At 35.6% G+C, this 24,526-nt stretch overlaps 1 protein-coding gene across 2 annotated transcripts in view; it reads right to left on the bottom strand.

Annotated features, from left to right (window-relative positions):
• Window positions 1-1,492: 1,492 nt before the first annotated feature.
• Window positions 1,493-24,526, bottom strand: part of ZBTB41 (zinc finger and BTB domain containing 41) — a 48,327-nt gene continuing 25,293 nt past the window's right edge. For both annotated transcript variants that reach the window (XM_082865382.1, XM_082865383.1), the window contains 5 exons: window positions 21,850-21,945; window positions 20,333-20,439; window positions 18,562-18,667; window positions 13,412-13,500; window positions 1,493-5,083 (listed from right to left, as the gene is read on the bottom strand). In XM_082865382.1, coding sequence (XP_082721508.1) covers window positions 4,428-5,083; window positions 13,412-13,500; window positions 18,562-18,667; window positions 20,333-20,439; window positions 21,850-21,945 — 1,054 coding nt within the window. In that variant the 3' untranslated portion in view covers window positions 1,493-4,427. The remainder of the gene's footprint in view (window positions 5,084-13,411; window positions 13,501-18,561; window positions 18,668-20,332; window positions 20,440-21,849; window positions 21,946-24,526) is intronic.

The raw sequence follows: 24,526 nt of genomic DNA, 5'->3' as shown, positions 1-24,526 counted from the left end.
GAGTCATTTTAAATTTGGCACTGAATCTTAGAATAATCCAACATGACTTTAAAAGTCCCAATTTTTCCTGAGTTCATCAACTCAATTTGTTTGTTGGTTGGGATCTTGCTGCTTTTTATGAGACCCATCTCAAACCATCACCTCTGGCTCAGTTTTAGGCAAACTGAAAAAAGAAGCGGTTCAGTGTAGAGCTGGGTGGTTTGGTAACTGATTATTAACAAGAAAAGGTGGGGGATGGGAGGAGGAGAGGCAGACACACTGCTCTTTTTACTTTATTTGTCAGATTCCTCTAATGAGCATCTAGAGACAGGTCCAGGAGTGGCTTCACAGTAACTAGAAAGGCCACAGTAGTAGAGATTTAAAAAAAAAAAAAAAAAAAGACACTAGTACTTGGTGCCAATTTTCCTACAAAAACATAAAGCAACCTAAAAACAACTGTTGCCTGACCAGCAGGCAACACACACATAAAACCCATAACAACAACAAAACCACAATCATTTTTTAACCAAAACAATCTAGCCAGCAGAGTCAACTCCAAGCAAGTATAGCGCACTGAAAAGGCACAAAGCATTCAATCCAGAGAAGACTGGGCATATATAAAAGGACACTGTCAAAGAGCTGATGCTCCCCGTCTGACTTTCCACCACTCTGATACAGCAGAGTGATCTGCTAGGAAGAGAACGCAAACAAACTTACACACACACACACCAGTTAATGGTGTTTTTAATTCGTTTGCAATTATAGAGTGAAAAGCAATGAATGACGTTTAAATACTTGTTAGCCCTTAACTAATAGCTTATAGTCACTCCTCAAAGATGTTTTGACAATTTTAAGGTTGACAGAAAATTATTTATGTACCTACTTCATGATCTACCATCACTTTAAAGAAAGTCACTTAATAAAGCACCAGTTTAAAACCCTATTTTTGCTACTCCTCTTCAACAGATGACTAAGTTACTTACTTAAAAGTATGCAAAGATCACTGCCTTCACAGTCGTTGGTGAAATCTTGCTGGCATGAAGAACAAACCCTAATCTTAAATAGCATTTTAGGCTGCAAAAAATAGGTGGGGTTTCTTACAAAAAAATCTTCAGCTTGTCTTAAAAAAAATTCTAAGGCAAAATTAATTAATAGTGTAGTGTAAAAAGTAAGCTTATTTTTAGCATTTAATAGTGTCCACTTAAAAGATAACATTCAATTAATTAAACTGAGGAAAACTGAGTATTTTTATTTGTAACTGGTTTGTCAGTATGACTATTCCCAGAGTATTTTCTTCTGTTCTCATTTTTATACATATAAACACAAACATTTAATCTTAGTATTCAAATGATTTTTTAAAAAAATCCATAATCCTAGGACTTCAACTGTGCTTCTTTGGACACATATTTATTCAAACAACAAAGAATTTAAATTCTTTTAAACTATTTTAATACCTACTAAAAATCTTTGGTGCATTTAAGTAAAAATGGATTAGGTTAACAAATTCCTACATTTGATAAATTATTCAATTTACATAGTAAGTGCTAACTGCTATCAACTACAAAATTAATTTAAAACAATAAATTATGCTCATAAAATAAAAACTTCTGCATGAGGCTAAACTTAGTTGCAAGATTCAAAATTTTAAGTATAAAATTTACAGAATTAATGGGTTTTAGAGTTAATGGAGCATTTGTTCAAAATGCTCCAAATCACAATGTGACAAAAGGTTAACTGAAAAGAGCAGGCCTCATTTCATATTTTTTTGTGCCAACTTCAGAAACTTATATACATTCAGTTTGCTCAAATCCATGAGGTTTTCACAATTGTAAAATTTCGTATATTCTAATTTGGAAATTAGAGGCAGATTTGTTTGTTCACCCGCTGAGGTTATTTCTTCATAAGAATTATACTACCTACCTCCCAGACTGTTTTCAAGATTACATGAGAAAACGCAGTGCCCGGCACCTTGTAAGCATTCATTAATGCTCCATTTCTTTCCCTATTAGTAGCTCTGCCACTTATTAATGATGTAGGCTTAACCTCAGATTCTTTATCTCTAACATGGGAATACAGTATGTCATTTCTATTTCAGAGCTGGTTATGAGGTTTAAATGAGAAAACTGTGAAAGCATTGTATAAAACAGTAAACTACTATTCAAGTTTGTTATCTACAATAATAACTAAATATAATTATGTTTCACTTTATATAAGAGATGTATTCCAGAAATGTTCTATACTGTAAACCAATTCCTACAATCAAATCATATATTTAAAGCATTAGATTATTATTAAAAGAACCCTAAAGTCAATACCTTCAAAAAGCAAGGTATTCTTTTGAATGTTGAAAATGCAACACCGCAACACCCTCTTTTTCTGCTACCAAACATATAATATACCACACACATATACATATATACCATTTGCCTTTCTGTAAGTCCAAACTTTTCTACATTGGTTTATATGCAAGGCAGGGTACACTTTTAGATATGATTTCTTTTCATCATACTAAGTTTTTTAGTTAAGTCTTGCAGGTCTTTATGATAAAAATCATAAAGATATGTATTTTTTAAAGTCATTTTGAAAGACAGAATAATAGTACCTCATATAGTCAAGTTCTATCATGTAAGTACTCCAGACATAACATTTCCACACGAAAGTAAGAATGCTTTTAAAGGATTAATACGTAACTAGTATCTATCGGTCCTAGGATAATTATAACCAAACTTTAATAAATGAGGCAAAACTCAGGTTGGTTTTATTACTTATATGAGCTACTTTGGTTAACTGCCCTAATTCTCAACTTTTTTTTTCTTTTGTTTTATTTCCATTAGTGTGGTGAGTATTCCTGTAAAGTACCTTCATTTCTTAAGTGCTTCAGGAAACAAGTTTCCACATTATTAAGTGGTTAAATTTTATTCACTAAAACTTCATTATTTTATTTGTGATTTTTTTCACAAGGGCTGGGCCAGACTTTACACAAAAAAAGTGCTTAAAGCAATTAGGAGTGTAAACAAAACTGAAGTAGAAAACTCTTAAAATTGCTATTTTCCAGTAGTTTACATACAAATGACATGCTAATAATAAATCAACCCTGCCTATTCTCTAACCCTTTAAGCAGCTCTACTAGGAAACATCCTAGTTTAAGTTTAAACTGACTTGAAAATATGGAAAGTGCACATCTTTAAAGGTTATTTTACAATTCTGACTTTTTCCTCATTTAATTTTAATCAGTGAGGCTTTGCTCCAACTTCTATTTACTTTTACCAAGTCCTCAACTTTTGTCTCATACAAAAATAAAAATCAAGGATAATTACAGACATTAGGCTTATTGTAAAGCAAAAATAAAGATCTAGATTACATGTAAATCTGTATACAAATAATGGTTCCCTTTAATTAAAAAACATTAAGTTCAATTAGACACAAATTTTATGTTTGTTTGGCACCTTTTCTAACAATCATATATGAAATCTGTAGGTTCTATTTCCCAGAGTTTCAGTTAGCAAAGGTAAATGAGACCAAAAGTAGCTTGTTAAATTTTCACTAATTAGTTATAACTGCCCTTCCCATAGTAAGATGAAGATATATGTTGTGATATATTATTGTTTCTGAAATAAATGGCAAAATACATAAGGTGAACTTACCTTGAAAAATATCTAGTTAAAACTGTCATATTTTGCTTTTAACACATTTTCAACTTGTGTAATTTAATGCCTAGACCTGTATTTGCATTTCTTATTCACAATAATTGAAGCACAGGCAAAAACCAACCATCTTGGTAATTATTTCAATTCTACATTTCCTTTAATGAGCTAATCCTGCATTAGTTAGCTTTCTGGCTTTGAGTTTGTCAAAAGACCAAAGGACAGTCATAAACTGAAATTATGGCCGGATGAAAAAAGAACACCCAACTATCCAAGACTTTCTTATAAATTCAAATTCCTGATTTCAGTTTTTAAAAATCTGGAAGAAATAATCATGACACTTAAGTTAGGATAAGGAACAGTTGCAATTATCAGTTCTATATACTCTTGTATTCTTTCTCAAAAGCTACATCATCCTTAACACTTGTTTGGAAGATGGGGAAGGGAGAAATGAGGAATGAGACTAAAGAAGAATCAAAATTTCCATTGATGACTAAAAACAAATACCCTCATAATGTTAACAGCTAATAGTTTTGAAAAGTTAAAGAAACCATTAAAAATTAGCATTAGCCTTTAAAAAAATCATAAAAATGTCCATTTCAAATATTATACCTCAAAATATGTCCAAATATTCATATGTTCAGTAAACAGAGATACATATTTTTCTTGATTTGAAATGGTTCTGAGGACTTGAGAAACTAGAGAAAATGAAAAAATAGCAGCCCCACTAAGTTAAAAGCTGTCAGCTCTAGGCTACCATTAACACGTAACCACAGAAAAAGTCTGTGGAATGCTTAGATTTACTCATGAATGATGCTCACGATTAGAAATATTTTGTACAGCAGTGGCATTATCAAGGCCCAATAACGTTCCAAGATAAGACTGTTCTCTAGGATCTAGCATTTGTTCAGGTCGGACTGGATGAACTATATTTGCAGGCTGAGGAGTAAGAGTGTATTTCTCCAGGAAAGCTAAGTCAGCTGCTCGTGGGTAATCAGTGGATGGCTGCTGTGGTGACAAGATCTCGTGAGAAGGTGGAGGGAGAGTAGTGGTGTGACGCACCAGGTCACTCTGAGTGTCAGGCATCTGGACTGGAACCAGCGTTACAGGGACACACACTTCAGCAGACACACTCTGCAACATAGTCTTGGCTTCTGACGGGTAAACTTTGGGCTGGTCCATATATTGTTTTGTTTCTGTTTGAAAGATTTTATCATCGGACGAGTACTCTACTGGCAAGGATACAAGCTTCTCCTCAGAAGCACTGAGAGGATCGTCAGGTGACTTTATGCCATGAACGTGGTCAATGTGGTATTTCAGCTTGTCTTTCCGCTTAAATGTTGCATTACAGTGCTGACAGTTGAAAGGCCGGGCATCAGAATGAATGACCAAGTGTTTTGTTAAAGTTTTCTTAATTCTAAAAGATTGATTGCAAATTTGACACTTGTATGGTTTTTCACCTGTATGAACACAAATGAAATTAACTGTAAATCACAGTCACTTGGTAAGACAATGATTTTAATTAAGTAGCAAATTTTCCATGGGAATTCTTACACGAACTTAATAAAAGCAGTAATGCATGCTATCACAAAGTGGAGACAGTATAGTAACTGGTAAAGAGAATGAACTCAAACATCCAAAAGATCTTAGTTTGAATTCTAGCTACACCATTTACCAGGCAAACCTGGAGCAAGCTCCCCAACTTCTAAGCACAGTTTCCTCACCTGTTATATGGAATAATAACAGTACCTACCTCACAGACTTGGTGAAAGGACTGAATGAGAAAATGAAATAATAGTGCTTAGCATTATACTGGCACGTGGTAAGTACTTGATAAACCTACGCTGTTGTCATTATTGCTTGCTTGCTATTATTCCCACTATAGCCCCTAAAAGAGTTGTAAACTAGAGCATTTGATTTCCTCCCACCCAAGAAGGATAAAAGCTAAAACAGCAACTCGATTAACCTGGTTCTTTGGATCAGAATGAGAAGTAGTAACACCAATGTCTAGCCTGATGTTAGAATAAGGAGAGTTGATGAGGATCAAGAATAAGGAAGCTTGGGCTTCCCTGGTGGCGCAGTGGTTGAGAGTCCACCTGCCGATGCAGGGGACACGGGTTCGTGCCCCGGTCCGGGAAGATCCCACATGCTGCGGAGCAGCTGGGCCCGTGAGCCATGGCTGCTGAGCCTGCGCATCCGGAGCCTGTGCTCCGCAACAGGAGAGGCCACAACAGTGAGAGGCCCGTGTACCGCAAAAAAAAAAAAAAAAAAAAAAAAAGAATAAGGAAGCTTGGCCAGTTTTCAACTCTTCCTGAGTCAGGTTCTCACACAGCAGTTTTTGGTTTTTGTTTTTTTCCCATGAAACATAAATTCCTACAGTAGCCAGGGTGGTTGGCTAATCCCCGAAAGTTATGATTTTGTTACCTTACATGGTGAAAGGGTCTCTGCAGATATGATTAAGGTTAAAGACCCTGAAGTGGGGAGATTAACCAGGTAGGCCCAATCTAATCACGTGGGTCTTTAAAAGCAGTGATAACTGAAGATGAAAAGGTCAGAGAGCTGTGACAAGAGAACTCAATCCCGAACTGCTGGTTCTGAAAATGGAAGAAGGAGGCTAGGACCCACGGAATGTGGCAGCCTCTAGAAGCTGAGAAAGCTCTCAGCTTACAACCAGTTAAAAAACTAGAACCTGGGCCCTGGTCCTGCAACTCAAAGAATCGATTCTACCAATAACCCAAATGAGCAGGAAACAGATTCTCCTCTAGAGCCTCCAGAAAGAAATGGAGCCCTACCAACACCGAGGTTTTAGCTTGGGTCACACTTCTCACCTACAGATTTGTTACATCATAAACTTGTATTGTAAGCCATTTGCAAGAGAGGGGTACATAAGACAAAGTGATCAGTCTAACATACATATAATTGGAGTCCCAGAAAGAAAATAAGAGTATAGGTCAAAAACAGTATTTGAAAGAAAAACTGACTGAGAATCTTCCTAAATGAAAGACAAGTCATAGATGCAATAAGTTCTACACATCTTACAAAATACAAAAAGAAAGAAAAAAAAAACAACCCCCAAAACACATCTGGGCACACTATAATAAAACTACTGAAAATCAAAGACAGAAAAATCTTAAAAAGCAGTGAATTAAAGAGAGATTTCTTTTAAATGAGCAACAATAAGACTGCCAGTATATTTTTCAACAAACACTACAGAAGGTCAAAGAGGAAAAAAATGACACATTTAAAATATTGAAAGAAAAATAACTGCTAATGTAAATTCTATAGTCAGCCAAATAGTCTCCATAAAGTAAAATAACATTTTCAGACAATCAAAACCTAAGAGAATTTGGTGCCAGCAGATATGCACAAAAGGGAATCCTACATGAAGAAGGAAAATGGTCATGAAGGAAGGAGTGGAGAGCAAAGGGTAAATATGGTTAAAAATAAATGAGTTATTTAAAGCAAACAAACAAAATAATAATGTTTTACATGGTTTAAAGTATATGTAAAATTAAAATACATATAACACGTAAAGGCTGAGAGAGATGAGGTGTCGTAAGGTCTTTGAATTGTCTAGAAAAGGGATCAAGAACTAATTTAAGATAGACTCTAATAATTTAAGAAGAACACATGTTGTGATCTTCAAGGTGACTACTAAAAGAATACTGAAAGAACATACAACTAACAAGTAAACTGAGGGAAAATGGGTAATAAAAATACTTCATAATTACAAGGAAATGAAGACAAGAAAAAGAAAGCATCAAGAAACAGATGGGACAAATAGCACGATGACAGATTTGAACCCAAATAAATGAGAAATCATGTGACATTTAAAGGAACTAAACATCCTGATTAAAAGAGGTTATCATAATAAAATACTACTCCAAAGACACACATCTTAAATACAGGCCCATATAAGGACTGAAAGTAAAAAGAAAAAAATACCACATAAATATTATCCAAAAGAGAGCTGGTCCTTTATCCCAGCATAAAAAGGGACATTTTACAATGATATAAAGGACCATCAACAGTAAGATATAACCATCTGTACATAGCTAATAACACAGCCTCAAAATATATAAGGCAAAAAACTGAAGAACTCAAAATGAAAAATAGATAATTTATAATCAACAGTTAGGTTAGAGATTTTAACATTAGCTCTCAGTAACTTATAGAATAAGTAGACAAAAATATCATATTATAATGCAGAATATTTGAATAAAATACATTCTCTGACAAAAGTGGAATTAAGCTAGACATTAGTAACATAAAAATACTTAGAAATCCCCAAATATTTAGGAATTGGGCAATACAGTACAATTTAAAATAAAGCACAAATGAGAGAATAAATCAGAAGACATTAAAAACTATTTTTAACTGAATTCTAATGAAAACATAAAATATAAAATGAGTTGTGAACTGTAACTAAAGCAGTATTTAAAGTGTTTAGAACTTTAAAATATGTATAATAAAAAATAAGAAATGCCAAATTTAATTAAGTTAGGCATCTATATAAAGAAGATAGGGAAAGACAGAAATTAAACCCAAATAAAATAGAAAGAATAAGAAAGAGAAAAGCAGAGAAGAAATATACGACAAATATAAAAGAGAAAAAAAAATCAACAAAATCTAGTAGTTTTTTGAAAGATTAATAAAATCAACAAATTTCTAGAAAGAAAAAACAAATTACCAATAGGAATAAAATAAGGTTATCACTAAAGATCCTATAATCATTAAAAGATAAATAATACTCTGAATTTTGCCAGTAGATTTTATATTTTAGATTAAATAAAATTCCTTAAAAATGAAACAAGAATTGAAAATCCGACAGCTCTGAAACTATTAAGGAATCTTTAATTGAAACCTTTCTCCAAAGAAAACAAGTTCAGTGGAATTTATCAGTGAATTCTTCCAAATAGTAATGAGGAAATAATGCCAATATTATATAAACTCCTCCAGTTAACTGAAAAAAGATGTATTATTTCCCAAATTATTTTTTGATGCCAGCATAGTCATAATAAAACCTGTTAGGGACATAACAAGGAAAAAAAAATAGACAGTGTGTCTCATGACCATAGACCAAAAAAAAAGAAAACAAACCCCAAACAAAAATCAATGTATTTTATCACAATAATAAAGAACAAATATATAATCACCTCAATAAAAGCAGGGAAAAATCTGATAAAATTCAACACCTATTCATGACAAATACTCTAACTAAACTAGGAACAGATGATAATTTCTTTATCTGAAAAACAGTATCTGCAAAAATCTATAAAAACCATACTCAGTAATGAAATATTGAAAGCTTTTCCCTGGAGACAAGGATTTCCACTATCAATATACCACTGATGATATGAACCAAAGCAATAAGGCAGAGAGAGAGAGAGAGAGAGAGAGAGAGAGAGAGAGAGATGCAAGGACTTAAAAAGGGAGAAATAAACTGTGATTATTCACAGATGGCCAGTTTGTATGCTTAGAAAATCCAAAAGTAGCTAGAAGGTATTTGTGTTTGGAAATTTATAAGCTGTTTCTAAATTCATATGAAACATAGAGGAAAAAGAATAAGAAAGACAATGAAAAAGAACAAAGTTGGAGTATTTACACTACAAGATATCGAAAGCCACAATACTTTATATGGTATAGTAATGGTGAAAGAATATACAAATAGTTCAATGAACAGAAGAGAGTCCAGAAACAAACCACACATATATGATCACTTAACTTAAAACAAATAGGCCACTGAAATGCTCTGAGGCAAGGATGGTGTTTCCAATAAACGGTGCTAGGGCCACTAGATAACCACATGTCAAAAAAACAAAGAACTTTGACCTTACCTAATAATAAACACAAAAATAAGATAAAGTTCATAATCTAAATATGTAAGTTAAAATAAATCGTCAGAAGGCAAAAGAAAAAATATTAATGACCCTGGGGTAGGCAAAAGTTTCTTAAAGGGGATACAATAAACCTAACTAGAAAGAAGAAACTTGATACAAGACTTCTTTAAAATTTGGGACCTTCAGTCATTGAAAGATATCATTACTAGAGTGGAAAAGCCAGCCACAGACTAGAAGACACCTGTAATTTAGATATCCAACAATGAACTCATACCCAGAATATAGAAAGAATCCCCATAAATCAATTTGAGAAAGATGGACAATCCAATTTAAGAAAATCAACAGAAGAATGAATCATGTGTTCCATAAAAGTGAATATCCAATGACCAATAAGTGTATGGAAAGGTGCTCAATATCATTACTCATCACAGATATGCAAATTAAATCCACTTTGAGACAGTGCTACATATCCAACAGAATGGCTAAAAAAAGAGACACTATCAAGTATTGGTGAAAATGTGGAGCAACTGGAATTCTCATACACCATACACTACTGGTAGGAGGTAAATTGTCACAATTACCTTGGAAAACTGGTTAGTAGTGTCTACTAAAGTAAAACATATGCATATCCTATAAGCCAGCAATCCCAGGGCTAGGCATGTACACAAGAGAAATGAATGCAGTGTGTATGAAAAATCATAGACAAGAATATTTAGAGCAGCTTTATTTATAATAGACCCAAGTAAACACAAACCAAGTGTCTATCAAAGTAAAACGGATAAATAAATTTTGATATATTCATATGAAAATGAAGAAACAAACTACTTCCATGGATGAATCTCATAGACATATGACTGAAAGAAACCAGACAAAAGAGTGCATACTGTATGATTCCATTTATATGAAGTTCAAACAGACAGACTAATTAATGGTGACATAAGTCAAAATAATGATTATTTTGCAAGGAGGTTACTGATTGGGAGGGGCCAGGGAGGGTGCTTCTGGAGTTCTGAATGTCCTACATCCTGATCTGAATGGTGGTTACATAGAAGCACTCATTTATAAAAATTCATTTGTGTACTTTATGTGTTATACTTCAATAAAAAAACAGCTTAAAAATTCTGCCAAGTCTAAAATCAAGCCCTAAATTTATCAGCTTTATACCCATTTTAACTGAATGTATTACATCTCAACAAGACTACTGCTGAATAGACATAATTACTACTCTGAGGATTACACAAGCAAAGCACATAAGAGATGAGAATAAGACATTTGTAGAAAAAATCTTATATCCATTTTCCAATGAATTTCTCTAATTGTGTGGTTTGAAAACATACATGAGTTTAGAGGGTAGTTGTAGGAAAACATGATAAATTCATTCCTTGAATAAATATTTATTAAGCACCTACTATTTACAAGTCCTGGGCTAGGCGCTGATCATATCTATTCATTTGAAGCACTTAAGGGTACTGACCTGGCCAAAACTAAAACCAATCAGTTATTTGTACCTCTTCTAAAGAAGGAACAATGGAAGAGAAGAAGTCTGTAGGGAGTCCGGCAAGGGGATTCCTAAAAACAAGAATCTAACAGTACAGACAATGCAGTAAGGGTACCTGCACTAGAGAAAAGGAATCTGGGGAACACAATTACCCTCATCTCCAGAGAGGTGCACTGTTAGAACAGGAAAGATGGCTCAGCATCCTTCACCATTTCCTCAGTAAATGATTGCATACAATTATTACCTAATTTTATTCTATAACTACATTTAGCAATTCTTCTGATGAATAAATTTAGCAACTCTACTTCCTTGATAAGAGAAAAGGACACCTTGGCCAGCACACATTAATATCTCATTCTCTAGAAGGTTAATAGTAAGCTGACACTCTGGTGATTCTACTTCCAGTGGTTATTGAAGAACTCCTCAGAATACTTATAACTATTAGTGCACAGATATAAAATTGAGTTTCTGGACCTGTAAATCTTAGGAGTGGACTTGGGAGCATAGCACCCAGTTCTTGGAACAGCTGCTCTGTGAAGTCCTGTCTGGGTAGCCTGCTGATCACTTTAGATCAAGAGGTGGAAAACTATAGCCTGAAAGCCAAATACAGTCTCTTGCCAGTTTTGGTATATAACATTTTCTTGGAATGTGGTCACATTCATTTATTTATACCCTTCTATGGCTGCTTTCATGTTACCACAGAAAGTTGAGTGGTTGAGACGGAGACTGTCTGGCCCACAAAAACTTAAATATTTACTATCCAGCCCTTTACCAAAAAAGTGGGCTGACCCCTGCTTCAAATGATTTCTCCCTCTCATTTCATAACAGCCATAAACTTTATCTTATTCTGTAACAGAGCTCATTTCCTTAATTTTCAATGGACAGAGGGACTTGCCCCTAATTCCAACTAACTTTGAGATATCCAGAATTGAGAATTCCACGGTCATTGGTCATCAACTAATTACTACAAATCAGTGTTTTCAAAAAACTTAATGCAGTTAGAAAGCCAGCTCTTATTAACTTTCTCCTCTAGATAATTCCTGTAGTTTTACAATTCTTAAATCATCAGTGGTTTCAAATTAACTTTTCGTAAGTTCACCAACTTTTTCAAATCATTAGTTCATTAGGCATATTACTTATAACTAGTGTGGAGACTAGCATTAATATAGTTTCCTCATTTTTTACATTTTTATATATTTCTATACCCCCCAAATTATGACTTTCTCATTTTGAGAGAGGCGTAATTTTATTTTTAACAGCAGTACTATATCAGTAATAAATTCTTTACTGAAATTCTTTGCTATTGAAATTGCCCAAATCCAGTTATTTCCAATTTTGATATTTATAAAATCAATTATTTTTCCCTACCAGAACAGCAGCTTGACAAAATCCAAAGTAAATATAAAGCAAGGCAGCCATAAATGCATTAATGGGTTTCTTTCTTAAAAAGAAGGAAAGAAAGCTTTAAAAATTGTTAATTTACATGAGAAGTCAAACAAGAACTATGACAACATATAGGAAAAAATCCAACAATCTATGTTTCAATATATGGTAGCATTGCCAAGGGAAAAAAGGAAAGATTAAGAAAATAACTTCCGGAAACCAGCTGAAGTAAATCATTCTACTATAACTACCTATAAATCACAACAAATCATTCTACTATAAATCACAACTGACTATGTAAAAAGGAAAGCTACGCAACAGTAACTTGGGGGCTTTCCTGGTGGCACAGTGGTTAAGAATCCACCTGCCAATGCAGGGGACACAGGTTCAAGCCCTGGTCTGGGAGGATCCCACATGCCACGGAGCAACTAAGGCCGTGTACCACAACTACTGAGCCTGCACTCTAGAGCCTGCGAGCCACAACTGCTGAGCCCATGTGCCACAACTACTGAAGCACGCGCACCTAGAGCCCGTGCTCTGCAACAAGAAAAGCCACAACGAGAAGCCTGTGCACTGCAACGAAGAGTAGCCCCTGCTTGCCGCAACTAGAGAAAGCCTTCACACAGCAACGAAGACCCAATGCAGCCAAAAATAAATAAATAAATAAATATAAAACAGTAATTGGTAAACAGGACAATGAGGTCATATTTGAATTACTCTTTTAAAAGAGAAGAAAATAAAAGAAATGTCTTCAGAGCATCTCATAGATATAGAGGAACCAAAAACAACCAGAAAAGGGGACAATGAGAACTAAAAGTTGAATAAATTCCCTATGGAAAAAAATTTTCCCAAATTCTACAAAATGATATTCAAAAGTATTGAAGCTTACATAATAATGGAATAGTAGATCAGAATATTGTCTGTTCATGACATCAATTCTAATAAGTAAAAATCTTACTGGGGGAAAAAACAAAACAATTTCACCAAGAACAACAAAGTATAAATGTCCATATTTCACTTCTGAATAATTACACAAAAATATATACAAAATACCCATTAGGTTTTACCTGAATGTGTCCGAAAATGCATTTCCAGACTTGATTTGCCTTTAAAAATTTTCTTACAAACATCACACTGATGAAAGGTTGCTTTATATCTAAGAAAATAAAAAGGTTTGAGCTTTTCAATATAATTTTAATAAATAACATAATGAAAATAAGTTACAACTCATTTACAACTTCATATATAATTCTCACATTAGTAAAGCATAGAACTCCAAATGAACATGGAAATACTTTTTAAGTATCAACCTTATCTGTGATTCTTCCTTCTCCAGTTATATTCAACAAATAAATCTATAAAAGATGTCCTTAGATTTTCAACTTTAAACTGCTTAATTTTAAGCTTTAAATCAGCAAACTTTTATATTATTATTTTCTGTTAAAAAAATACCAAAGGAAAAATTGTAGGGACAGAAAAAAAAAATCAATGAGAGGGGTAAAAGGGGGTTGACTACAAAGGTACAAAGGTGGACATTTCAGGGGTGATATAGATCTATTCTGTGTCTCAACTTATGGTAATGATTACACGACTGCATGCATTTGTCAAAACCTGCAGAACTACACACTAAAAAGAGTGAATTTCTCCGTATATAAATTGTACCTTAGTTAAAATAGATGCAAAAATGAAACTGCAGCAGTCTCAAAATCTGCATTCATCAAAAGGGGACACTTTTCCTCGGGAGGTACGCTTTATAACAAATAAATATTATAAACTTAAAATAAATTTTACACCTAAGTAAAAAAGAATGAGATACCAGTCTTTTATTTTTATTGTAAATTAATAGACATAAAAAGCTATAAATTACTCAGAAGTTAACTTAGAAGCAAAGTGTAGTGCCTAAGAGTATGTACTTGTGAGTTACACAATCCTAAACTCAAAATTTAGTTGTTAGGATTAATATATTTGTAAAATGATTAGCATTTAAGTGATAGTTACTAGGAAAGCCATATCATCTCACCTTGGAAGCAATTCACTTCTAATGAGTACACGGAAAAACAAATCAAACACAGGCTACCATAATGTTCTAGAAGACAGCTGGCCTTAACATATCCACTGAGTGTTACTGGAATGTTTAGCATGTTGTTACTAATATTAAATAGCAATAGTATGCCTAGGGTTTCAAATGCCATTCTCACTTTTCAATTCATCCAACTCTACATTTACAAAGTAGCTACAGAGACACCAGGCAAGGCCCTGTCTTCTAGGAACTTACTTCTACTTGATGAAATGGACATTTAAAAAGATAATGTGGATTTAGTGAACTGGGAGTGTCATTGATAAACTTAGCAAAAGACTTGCAACCTGTATGCCTGGCTTATCTTATTCCATGTATATCCATGTTAAATACAGAGATACAAACAGGGTTCCCACGGGCACATAGAGAAAGCAGCAGTGGTAACTCAACTAGGGGCAGTTTTGACCCCCCTGGGACATGTGGCAATGCCTGAAGACATTTTTGGTTCTCACAACTAGGGGTAGGTAGGTGCTACTGGCCACTGCCATCTAGTGGGTGGAGGCCAGGGATGCTGATAAATATCCCACAATGCACAGGACGACCCCACAACAAAGAATGACCAGGCCCCAATGTCAGTAGTATTGTGGCTAAGAAATCTTGGTCTGTACTATGGACAGAGTGACATTTTAAACACAGATATGCTCAAAACACAAACTGTCTCACAGTGTATGTAGGAAAAAGATAAAATCTACAAGGACCTGCATGGGTCAGGCTCTATGTATATATCTCTCCATTCTCACACAGATGCTGAAGAGCAGAGATTTTCAGGGCAGGAGTGATACACAGTTCCACATGGAGCAGAGATGCCTAGTATGAAAGGGATTTAAACATGTCTACTGGATTTGGCAATAAGAGACTCCTACTGATAGCAACTGGAGAGGGATAGTAAGGTCAGAGGTCACATCCCAACAGCTTACAACAGTGAACAGAAAGTGAAGGAGAGGATACTGAAGGAGTCACCATTTAAAAACATTCAGAAGAAGAGACGTTTGAAAATGACTGGTTGGGGGGCGGGTGCTAGTCTTCATCACTCTCCACGTTCTCTCCTTGAATAATCTGCACATAAAGTGCTCACATGTAATTCTTTATACGCAGCCCAGACTTCACTTCTGAGAGGTAGACTACTATCCACCTATCGGATTTTATGTTTCAGTGTGCACTGAGCATCTCAAAGTCAATATACAGCAAACTCATCATCTCCCTATGTTATATTCTCTAACTCAGTGGCTGGTATCAATCAACCACTCACTTGGAAACAGGAATTCCTCGGAAAGAGGAATCACCTGTGACTGCTCCCATTCCCTCAATAAAGGCCTAAATATTGGTCAAATAAGTACCTTCCACTGTTCATTATTAACGCTACTGCCTAGTTTAGGTCCTCACCATCTTTTTCCTAGATTATAACAGCCTTCTAACTGGTTGATATACTTGCCTCCAGATTTATCCACCACTAATCCAGCTTCCATACATCAATAAGAGTGATGTACCTAAAATACAAATCCAATTATGTCATCCTCTTGTTTAAAATCTTCAATGGCTTTTTATCTCTCAGAAGTAAGTGTTGGTTCCACGAAATGATCGTAAGGCTCCATATTCTAGATCCACCCTTAGCAGCCCTTGCAGAGCATGGAGAATACAGATTCTGGTTCCACAAGTATCTAGGCCAGCAGATAGGTCACAGGCCCTGCTGGCGGGGAGAGGATCCCAAAGCTCTTTCATGGGGTCTACGAGATCAAAATTATTTTCAAAATCATACTTTAAACATGACTTGCTTTTCTCACGATGTTGACATTTACACTAAAGAGCAAAAGGAACAGTGGGTAAAAGTGGTGGTGCCTCAGCTCTAAACAAGGTAGTGATACCAAAATGTACTAATGGTCACTGTACATTTTCACCACGATGTACTCACAGAAAGAAAAACAACTGTGATAAAGCAGTAAAATTACTAATTTTATTAAAGTTCACCCTTTGCACTGTGGCCTTTCCGCTAACCTCGTGATGAGGTGGGAAGCATGAAGCTCTACTGCACGCTGGGTACTCTGTGTGCTCGAGGCACCTGCGAGACCCGCTGTGAGCCCAGGGATCCCTCCCCTCACGGAGCACCATTCCACTTGAGGAAACGGAAGTCAGAGTACAGCTGGACTTGAGTAGGTGGCAGACATTTTCTTGAAAATTCAATGAAGTAAGCCTGTCACTTCAAGGGAAAAAACTGACAGTATTTGTTATCAGTGATAAAATTTGAGCTTTCAAGCTAATTAAGAATTTTGGAAAACTTGCATCTGCCCCTGTGATCTTGACAGCTTCCCAGTTCTCCTTCTGAGAGACTGGAAGCAATGTTAACAAGTGTGATTTGTTGTTCCTGTACTGTGAAATGTGGTAACATTGGGAAAATCTGCATAACTCAGTGAACCCTTATTTTCCAAATGACAAATGCATATTACAGTAGGTTAAAAATCCACTTCAGAGCACAAGATAGACCAATGGACTGAATGGAAGAGTATGAAAGCTTCATGAATCTTGTTTCAGATTCCTCTTTGCAACTACCTTGAAGAAACTACCACTGGTTTAGTTTTGGTGTGGCAGCAAAGGGTAACAACCACAATTTTCTAAGAAGGCTTAATATTCCTCTACTCCTAGTTTTACCAACTATGTATCTGAGTGAGCTAGATTTTCTTCGTTTACTTCAAACAAAATAACACATAAGAGCACATGTGACAATCCAACTGTCTTCTGTGAAGCCATTAAAGAGGCTTACAAAAATGTGAAACAATGCCACTCTTGGGACTTCCCTGGTGGTCCAGCGGGTAAGAGTCCGCACTCCCAATGCAGGGAGCCGGGTTCGATCCCTGCTCAGGGAACAAGATCCGCATGCATGTCGCAACTAAGAAGTCCACATGCCACAACTAACACCCGGCACGGCCAAAAATAAATAAATATTTTAAAAATGCCACTCTTTAGTATTTGTTTTTGTTCAGTAAAGTAGTTATTTTCCATCAAATGGCTATTCATGTTAGCATGATGGGTATATTATTACTTCAAATGAATTAATAAGTAAGTACTTAATTTTTAATCATTTTAATTTCTAATATGATTATATAATTTATTTAGACAATAATGTTATTTTTATATTATATAATTTCTATAAACAAAAGCCCCCGAAGTACTAAATAATTTTTAAGGGTATAAAGGAGTTGAGAAAAACAGTTATAGAATCTGTGGAGCAAGTGAGTTTCCAGTTCTATTTTCCACCCACTCATACGATATGTTGAAGTTTTTATTTTCTACTCCAGACAGCATCATGTATATCTTTATATCCCAACACTTAGCAGCATTCCTTGTATCTAGTGAATACAAGAGTTCAATGACTACAATGAATACATTGATTCAATGAGTGTATCACTGAACAAAATCAATGAAAGAAACAATAAACCAATACATGAAAATGGAAAAAAGAAATACAAATCAACACTCCTTACTCTTCTTCAAATTGGCCTATCATTTACTACATTTACATATACTATGTGTATTTTGTTGATCATATCATTATACTAAGTTTCTTGACACCTTAGACCAAGTCTATTACTTACCATTTGCTCCAAGTACCTAGTCCAAGAACAGAACTTCTTTGAACATTTTAAACTCAACAACTAATCTCAGTTAAGCCTGGATATCTAAACTGTGCTAAAACGTTGATGGTCAAAGACAGTACATACCTCCTTCAAATAAAATTCCATTTTAAATCTTTAGTGTGAATAAAAAGAGGTTTAAATTCTGACAACAAATATTTTCCAGTAACTGCTGTCACATTAATGACAATATATGTAGGCAGTATGTTTATTTATATTTAGCTCTCCAAGAGCCCCTGAAACCAAACATAAATGAAATCCCCAAAGAAAGCCAAGATTTTATATGAGTCGTTCACTTCAATGTCTACCTCCTCCTAGCCATTGAATCAACCGAAAACAAGTATGAAAAATATGCTACATTCAACTCCTTTAGGTCTGCAGAAAAGCTATAGAAGCTAGAGAAAGATCACTGATTAACCCAACCTCAATTACATAAAATGAACTATGAGACAACTTTCCTCCAACCCAGACTTATCGAGGTAATGATGATGAGAAACTCTGCCTTTTCACTTACTTTTGCCACACTTTCTCTCCAAGGTGTACACTTTTGTAATGGACAGTGAGATGATCCCTACGACCAAAGCATTTTCCACATTCTTCACACTGATGAGCCTTCTCACCTTAAAGACCCAAATATTTTCGTTATAAGGTGCATTTCAATTTTTTTTTTATCCCCAGAAACAAATTATCCAACAGGAAGATAACACGGTAGAAAACATATACCAGGAAGGTAAAGCCACCGTTTATCTGGGCTGTTTGCCTTATATTCTTACTCAAATATCTTCCTTCAATGACTCTGTACTTATTTTTATGGGTGTGAAGCCTCCTCCCCCACTTGGAGAAGGAATCAGTAGCCTTTTGCTGTACACTTCAAACCCTGACGTTCAGTGTAACAGAGTAAGATAAATGAAAGGACTTCAAAACTCAGGATGTGTTTTAGGAAGATGTAAGTCTGGATATCAAACACCTCAAATGAATGTACACTTGAGATGAGGCTGTCTTATGTTTATAAAAAGGACCTGAACATTTTCAGATCTTTGTGCTTTACTTTTAAAAGATTTTTCATCTGTGGGGATTTCTTACATTTGCAATGAGCCAAAATACAAATATAAAGGAAAATTCTAGATGAGTCCAATTTGTCATCTCTATTCTTTTTTTTTTTTTTTTTTTTGCGGTATGCGGGCCTCTCACTGTTGTGGCCTCTCCCGTTGCAGAGCACAGGCTCTGGACGCGCAGGCTCAGTGGCCATGGCTCACGGGCCCAGCTGCTCCGCGGCATGTGGGATCTTCCCGGACCGGGGCACGAACTCGTGTCCCCTGCATCGGCAGGCGGACTCTCAACCACTGCGCCACCAGGGAAGCCCCATGTCATCTCTATTCTTATATCCAGTTACAAAGGCTTGGCCTTTAAAAACCAGTCTCAACTTAACACCCGTGTGCAATTAAACCATGTGACCTCTAGGATTAGGAATTTAGAATTCTCCTGAAAATGGAAATGCGCAATTCCAGTGAGAAAGTCATCAGACCTTCAACATCTCTTAAAAGTGGCTATAACAACCGCAACCTGCCTCATTGGGGTCATTTAAGAAAATGTTATATCTGTTGCATACTTTATATTTTAATTATGTTTAAAATAATAATAATAATCACCTGTTCTACTGGGCTCATAGAGATGGCTCTTTCCCATTATTGTGCTCATATAGGTGGCTCTTTTAGCACTTCCTGAACATCAATCTGAGAGGAAAATACGAAATGAATCCCCAGAGTATAAAAATTATAAATACAGAATAAAGATCTGAAATTGATCAGGATTATTAAGGTACTCTTCCAAAGACAGGGCTTCAAAAATTCACTAGTACATCAACTTTAACACCCCAATTATAATAACTCTCTTCAAGCATCCACGTTTTGCTAACTTCTTTCAAATCCAATCAAAATGAGAAATATTATCTTGGCTTCTTCCTTCAAAGAAGTGCCAATAGTAATTACTGCACATATCTACATAATATGCAAAATGCAAACCTTGAGAATTTGATTAAAACAAATTTTAAAATACGGTTTGTGGTCATAAAGGGTAACCAAATGATTAAAATTACAGTGACCAAAAAACATGTAACAAAATTATGTCTCTTTCAGATGCTTTTTAAAAAAGGTTTTTACAACCAGCATTACAAAGAGGTGACCAAATATACCAAATCACTTAAATTACAGCCAAAATAAACATGATGTGGTTTTCAGGTGTTTTTGAAAAGGATCTTGGAAACATCATTACAAAACGCGCCTCACCTGAATGTATTTTCTTGTGCTTTGTAAGGTGATCGTGACGGATGAACGTTTTCCCACATTCATCGCACTCATATCTTTTATCGTCGTGATGTACTCGTAAGTGAAGTCTATAAAGAAAAAAAATTGAAGCCCATTGACACTAGTGACACAGAAGGAAAAAAAAAAATTGAAGCCCATTGACACTAGTGACACAGAAGGAAAAAACTTGGTTAACTCTAAATAACAAGAGCTGGCTGCTTACTCAACCACGCTCACCCATTATTTGCTCCATTTCTGACTTTCAGGGTCCTTCCCACTTTCACCACCTGACTCCAGGGCTCCCACTCACCAGTTTCAAAGCAGCACTTCAACATCTGCACAGGCTCCCACGACCTCTGGATGATACTCCTTCCTGCCTTTAAGATCCTAAATCTGCTTCTGGGAACCTACCAAATGTCTAGGGGCGTCAGCCGATGTTGCAGAGGGAGCAAAAGGAGGACTGAATCAGATGGAATTAGAATCGGACACAGGGGGTAAGTGCACAAGTGACTTAAACATATGATGATAGCAAATTACTAAGGATTAATCCTATTCTGGACAACTGACACCACTTATACACTGACAGTTGAGAACTTAGCAAATTTAATAAGTAATCAACTTTCTGACAATCACATTTTACTACTTTTCTTCACACTAAACAAATAAAGTGTGGCTCATTTCATAGTCACCCAAAAACAGATTATAAAAGGTTATTATAATAGGTTATTAAAATTCATTTAATTTGAATTACTTTTATCCCCACAATCTTCCAACTATATATCAATACATCCTAGTGAAATGAACAGCCTTCCCATTCAAGTTGTCCAAACAGGTATTGATTCCCCTATGACTAAAACCAGTAAATGGACTGGACTACATCTAAAGGGGAAACATTCTGTTTAAACTTAAAAAGAGGTAAGTAAGAAATGATAGTGTAAAAACTAGATTCTTAAGAATATTAACAAAATTTGAAATTGTATACATATCTCACAGTAAGTAATCTATTATTTATTCATTAAAAAACTTTTCATAAATTGCAAATGTAGTCAGCACTCAGCTATACAAATATTACGTAAGCTACAACTATTACTCAGAAGACATTCTAAAACTGAGAATCCTGGAGTTTTCAATTTTGTCATATTTTCACATCAAAATATTCTTTGATAATTAGTACTGAAAAAATACACCAACTTTAGAACACCAGAGTTTTCATGAATTGTGATTCAAAGAAAAATAATGAAATATTTAAATGACAATGACTTAGTAAAGCATTCACCAAACTTAGTGATAAGGAAATATTTTAAAATATTTTATACTACAAAATGAATATTAAAAGGTAGGGGCAAAAGTCTACAGTTTTCTGCACAACTTTGCTTATCACAAGTGCTAAAACATGTTTTAATTCATCAAACAACTAACGCAATGATAAGAAAAGAGAGTTAAAGTGGAGATATAATTTTATCGTACCTAATATTGGGGAAAAAAATGGCTTGACCTACCTGTATGAGCTTCCATGACGAAAACTTTGCCCACAAATACTACAAAGATGAGGCTTTTCTCCACTATGGATTCTCAAATGTTCTTTCAAAGTAGTTCTGCATTAAAAAAAATATATATATATATTTAGCTACGGATTTTTTAATGCCAATGTATGTATTAAACACAGATTTCTAGACAGCTTACTAGAACAGTGTTCAAGCTAACAGATAACGATGTCAATTATTCCCTTTTTCCTACAATATGTTTGCTCTTTATTGGATTAGTAGCACCAGCACAATAAACATGTTTATTATGTCTCTCTCCTTAAAAAAAGCAAATAATTTAACTTTGGCCTCCTTTGCCATTGATTTGCTCTAAGATTTAATATATAGCTTATGTAAACTTCCAAGAAATACAAATGAAAAATGCTCAATTGTCACTACTGATTAGGTAAAACTGATGTTAATTTTAGTGGACAGTGTTTAATAATATATAAGAAATCCAGTTTATCAGTACTATTCCTTTCCAATATGTGCTCAAAACTTGTTAAAAGAATGTTTTAAGGCAAAGAAAACTTTACAGGCACTTGTAATTTCCAGATGCCAACGTTATAAAGGGAAACCAAATAAAGGACACAACTCTTGCTAGTCCTACTGACCCTGGATGGGCCACTGGGTAACCACTGCTGCATTTCCGACAGTTCTAACATTCGGAGATTTCCCACGTACATACACTGCTGAGTAAGGATGGACAAAGGTATTCTGGGGGGGAAGAAAGGAAAACACATGGAAAGGTTGTTTTCTTTTTTGGTTTGTTTGCTTTTTGTTTTTATAGGAAGACCTTTAAGGGAAAAAAATTTATAATGTATAAGATAAACTATAATTTACCAATCTGTAAATACAAGTTTTCATATAAATATAGCACATTGATTTTCCTGCCATCATACCCATTTGTTTTTTTTTAGGAAAGTGGCATTTCTAATCTTTTTAAAATAATGAACTTCTATATACTGAAGAATATAAATATACACATATTGTTTAAAGAACAGTACCAAACGCTGATATGCAGGATAAGACAGAGAACACTCCCATCCCTTACAACTCCCCACATGCTCCTCCCTGGTCCTATCCCCCACCAGGTCCCTCTCTCTGAAATAACCATTTATGTAAGTATGCCCTTTCTTTGCTTTACTACCTACATAGTACAAATCACTAAACTATGTACCGTATGTTTTTGAAAAACTGAGTAGCAAGCACAAACCTAACAATATGGCCACTACTGGATAAAGGGCCCACAAGGTAATAGCAGCAGGGTCTCCGTGTCGGCCTGGCTGCTCAGCTTCCCTGAGCGTTGGCACCAGCCCTTTCCAGCCTGTCAGCAGTAAAGTCATGACCAAATACTGCAAAGCACAGGGTTCATCCCAACCAGAGCATCTGGCTGGCTGGAGGGGACCTGGTACTGGAATCTGGCAGAGACACGGTCAAAGTGAGTAGGCTGCTGTGTATATCTGGCTCCTAGGTGTACCATGACCTATGTCTAGTTCTCATGGACAGGTCACAAAAGAACATTTCTGTCAAATGAAATGAGTATCCTCAGTTAAATCAAGCAGCCAGGCATACAGACAACAGCAGGAGCCTCTTAAGCATACAGGTACTATACAGCCAGCAGAATACAGATGAAAATTTGGGTCAGCGAGGGGGACATGGGGAGTTGCTGTTCATGGGTATGAGGTTTCAGTTACACAAGATGAGTAAGTTTTAGAGACCCAGTGTATAGCATTGTGCCTGTGGTTATCAACACCACATTGTACACCCAAACATGTGCTAAGAGGGTAGATCTCGTGTTAAATGTACTTACCACAGTAAAACAATAAAGCCTTGGGGTCAGACCTACTCCAGCGTTCTGTCCACTAGTTAACAGAGGAAATATGTCAGCAGGGACCTTAGCACTGACTACCCTCAACATGTCATGGGTCACGGTCACTACGAGTGTGGACTCAGTACCCATCACATAATCACATGTGACACCCTGGGATCTTCATTCACCATCCTGCACATGTGACATCCTGGGATCTTCATTCACCATCCTGCACATGTGACATCCTGGGATCTTCATTCACCATCCTGCACATGTGACACCCTGGGATCTTCATTCACCATCCTCCCGTGAACTCCCTTTGCCTCTTTACCGTATTAAAAGTCCGGTTTCCTGGTCTTCCTCTTCATCAGTTTACTTTCTCATTCTGGTGAAGCACACCTTCTAGGGACTTCATGAGAAAGATTACAGTGAAAGCTAATTTTTTGACATCATGAAGAGTATCCTTATTATCCTCAGACTTGTTGACAGTTTGATTAAGAACAGAATTCTAGGTTGGAATTTCTTTTTGTTCCAAATTTTGAAGGTACAACTGGACCACCTTACTTCCAGGCCTGCTGCTCAGAGGGAAGTCCGAGTAACTCTCATTCTTAATTCCATGTGTGTGACTTTCTCCCTAGAAAAAACAGAAGCACAGACAGGCTTCTCCTTGTCCCCAGTGTTCTGAAACATCATAGTGCTGCACCTTGGAGTAGGTTTATTTTCACCTAATGTCCTAAGCATTTAATGGGTCATTTCTGGCTGGCAACTCATGTCTTTCAGTTCTGGGAAATCATCTTGAACTATTTCAGTGATTTTATTCCCTTCCATCTTCTCTGTTCT

The sequence above is a fragment of the Leucopleurus acutus genome (genome assembly GCF_964270905.1).
Source record: "Leucopleurus acutus genome assembly, chromosome: 2".
Lineage (NCBI taxonomy): Eukaryota > Metazoa > Chordata > Mammalia > Artiodactyla > Delphinidae > Leucopleurus > Leucopleurus acutus.
This window is presented reverse-complemented; position numbering and strand designations above follow the sequence as displayed.